The sequence below is a fragment of the Sciurus carolinensis genome (assembly GCF_902686445.1).
Source record: "Sciurus carolinensis chromosome 19 unlocalized genomic scaffold, mSciCar1.2 SUPER_34, whole genome shotgun sequence".
Taxonomy (NCBI): domain Eukaryota; kingdom Metazoa; phylum Chordata; class Mammalia; order Rodentia; family Sciuridae; genus Sciurus; species Sciurus carolinensis.
Genome location: NW_025920112.1, coordinates 4,325,332 through 4,328,104, shown reverse-complemented (window position 1 = coordinate 4,328,104; position 2,773 = coordinate 4,325,332). Strand labels below are relative to the sequence as shown.

Genomic DNA, 2,773 nt, shown 5'->3' with positions numbered 1-2,773 from the left:
CCTGAAGGTCGCAGGCAGTGGTGAGGGAATGGAGGAGGGGGAACAGAGGGGCATCGGCAGAGATCCAGGCTGTGGCCACGCAGCACCCGGGCAGGCACTGTCAGAGGGGGGCACTCGACAGAGATCCAGGCTGTGGCCACGGAACACCCGGGCAGGCACTGTCAGAGGGGGGCACTCGGCAGAGATCCAGGCTGTGGCCACGCAGCACCCAGGCAGGCACTGTCAGAGGGGGGCACTCGGCAGAGATCCAGGCTGTGGCCACGCAGCACCCGGCACCCGGGCAGGCACTGTCGGCAGACACGCAGGGAACTGGAAGCTCCCCAGGAGGACGCCCGGCTCCTCTCTGTCATCCTGCTGTGGTGATGGCTTACTGAACAGGTCTGTGTCTCCACGGCTTCTCTTGCTGGATACCAATGGTGTGAAGTCTAAAATTTTGGTTTATATAAGCCTTTAAGTTGCAAATATTTAAAATTTTTTTTTAACTTAAAGAGGAGTGATAGCACCTTAGGCTCTATGAAATTAAAAGTGGCATTTCATGGACTGAAGTTTGATCTCCTACCACCTGGAGAGCTTGGGATCTCAGGACGCAGTGGTTTTTATCAAATGATAGAAATAGTGGGAAACCAGAAGTGAAGTTTGCTCCACTGTCAATAAACCTGGCATCAGCGAGGAAGAAAAGAGGCACAAGAGGGCCAGGCCCCTCCGCCAAGGGCCCTCTCCTGCATCCTAGCAGGTACAGAAAAGGGACAGGCTCATTTAGAGTCTGCATTGGATCTACATTTAAACATTTTATTTATCAGCAAACTCCAAAAATCTGGCCAAAATATTTCTCCCTCTGGGTCCATTGGGAAGTCAGTAGCTGTTGCACTAATTAGTTAAAATGCAAAGTTCTCAAGCTGAATACGGGTATTAGAGACACAGGATGAAATGACCATAAGCCACATCTTCAAAAAGTGTCTTGAAGGGAGATTAGGGGCAATTGAGTGAGAGAGAGTCACTTGGCACATCTTACTGTGTGTGTGACAGTATCAGGCAGTGAGTCTGGGGTAGACACCCAATTCCTCAAGACTCAGTACAGAGGGAGACTGGAATTGCAGTCCCTGGTGTAATCAGACAGGAGGAAAAATTCACATCACTCTTGGTAATGAGATCACGAACGTGGAAAAACCAGTGTAGGAATCTGGATCCCTCCGCCTCTTGCTTTTCTTTTCTTTTCCTTTCTCCTTTCTTCCTTCTTTCTCCCTCCCTCCCTTCTTCCTTCCTTCTGCCTTCCTTCTTTCTTTTCCTGTCTCTGAGACACTGGGGAGAAGTAGACCTTCCCTAAAGATTGGTGATGGCCACAAGTTGCCCACCATTTCTGCCCAGCCTCAGGCACATTCAGGAAGTCCATTCACGGAGGAGAGGAAGTGACTCTGACCTGGCACCACATCTCGACTTCCTGCAGAGGCCGAGGAAGAGGACGGAAGAGCTTTGCTTGTTGATGGGGAGCCTGATTCAGGAGGTCTCAGTGTGTGATGGTGCAGAGGTCTCAGTGTGTGATGGGTGCAGAGGTCTCAGTGTGTGATGGGTGCAGAGGTCTCAGTGTTGATGGTGCAGAGGTCTCGGTGTGTGGTGGGTGCAGAGGTCTCGGTGCGTGGTGGGTGCAGAGGTCTCGGTGTGTGATGGGTGCAGAGGTCTCGGTGTGTGGTGGGTGCAGAGGTCTCGGTGTGTGGTGGGTGCAGAGGTCTCGGTGTGTGATGGGTGCAGAGTGACTGGGAGCTACTTTTTCTTTTCTTTTTTTTTTTGGTTTCTTTATTTCAATTTCCAATTTTTAGGAGTTGTAGAGATGGATGGGACCAACAGCAGCAGCCAGGGCCGCTTCGTCCTCCTGGGTTTCTCTGACCGCCCCCACCTGGAGAGGGTCCTCTTTGTGGTCATCCTGGTGGCCTACGTGCTGACCCTGGTGGGCAACAGCACCATCATCCTGGTGTGTCGGCTGGACCCCCGGCTCCGCACGCCCATGTACTTCTTCCTCGGCCACCTGTCCTTCCTGGACCTCGGCTTCACCTCCAGCTCCATCCCCCAGCTGCTCTACAACCTGAGTGGCCGCGACAAGACCATCAGCTCCGCGGGCTGCGGGGTGCAGCTCTTCCTGTTCCTGGGCCTGGGCGGGGTGGAGTGCCTGCTGCTGGCCGCCATGGCCTACGACAGGTTCGTGGCCGTCTGCAAGCCCCTGCACTACACGGTGATCATGAGTCCCAGGCTCTGCCTGGGCTTGGTGTCGGCGGTCTGGGGCTGCGGGGTGGCCAACTCCCTGGTCATGTCCCCACTGACCCTGCGATTACCCCGCTGTGGGCACAACAAGGTGGACCACTTCCTGTGTGAGATGCCGGCCCTGATCCGCATGGCCTGCGTCAGCACGGCTGCTGTGGAGGGCATTGCCTTCATCCTGGCCTTGGGCATCGTGCTGTGCCCCATGGTCTTCATCCTGGGCTCCTACGGCCACATCGTCAGGGCTGTGTGCAGAATCCAGTCGTCCTCAGGAAGGCACAGAGTCTTCAACACCTGTGGCTCCCACCTCACCGTGGTCTCGCTCTTCTACGGGAACATCATCTACATGTACATGCAGCCCGGAAAGCACTCCTCCCAGGACCAGGGCAAGTTCCTCACGCTCTTCTACAACATGGTCACCCCGCTGCTCAACCCCCTGATCTACACCCTCAGGAACAAGGAGGTGAAGGGGGCGCTCGGGAGGCTGCTGCTGGGAAATGTAAGTTTAAGGAGGATTTTATGA

At 54.9% G+C, this 2,773-nt stretch overlaps 1 protein-coding gene across 1 annotated transcript; it reads left to right on the top strand.

Moving 5' to 3' along the window:
* The first annotated feature begins 1,825 nt into the window (after positions 1 to 1,825).
* Positions 1,826 to 2,773, top strand: LOC124973498 (olfactory receptor 2W3-like). The gene has a single exon (XM_047537403.1). The coding sequence runs from the start codon at positions 1,826 to 1,828 to the stop codon at positions 2,771 to 2,773; it is 948 nt and encodes a 315-aa protein (XP_047393359.1).

Coding starts and splice junctions, on each gene's coding strand:
- LOC124973498 (XM_047537403.1), top strand. CDS start 1,826: ATGGATGGGACCAACAGCAGCAGCCAGGGCCGCTTCGTCCTCCTGGGT.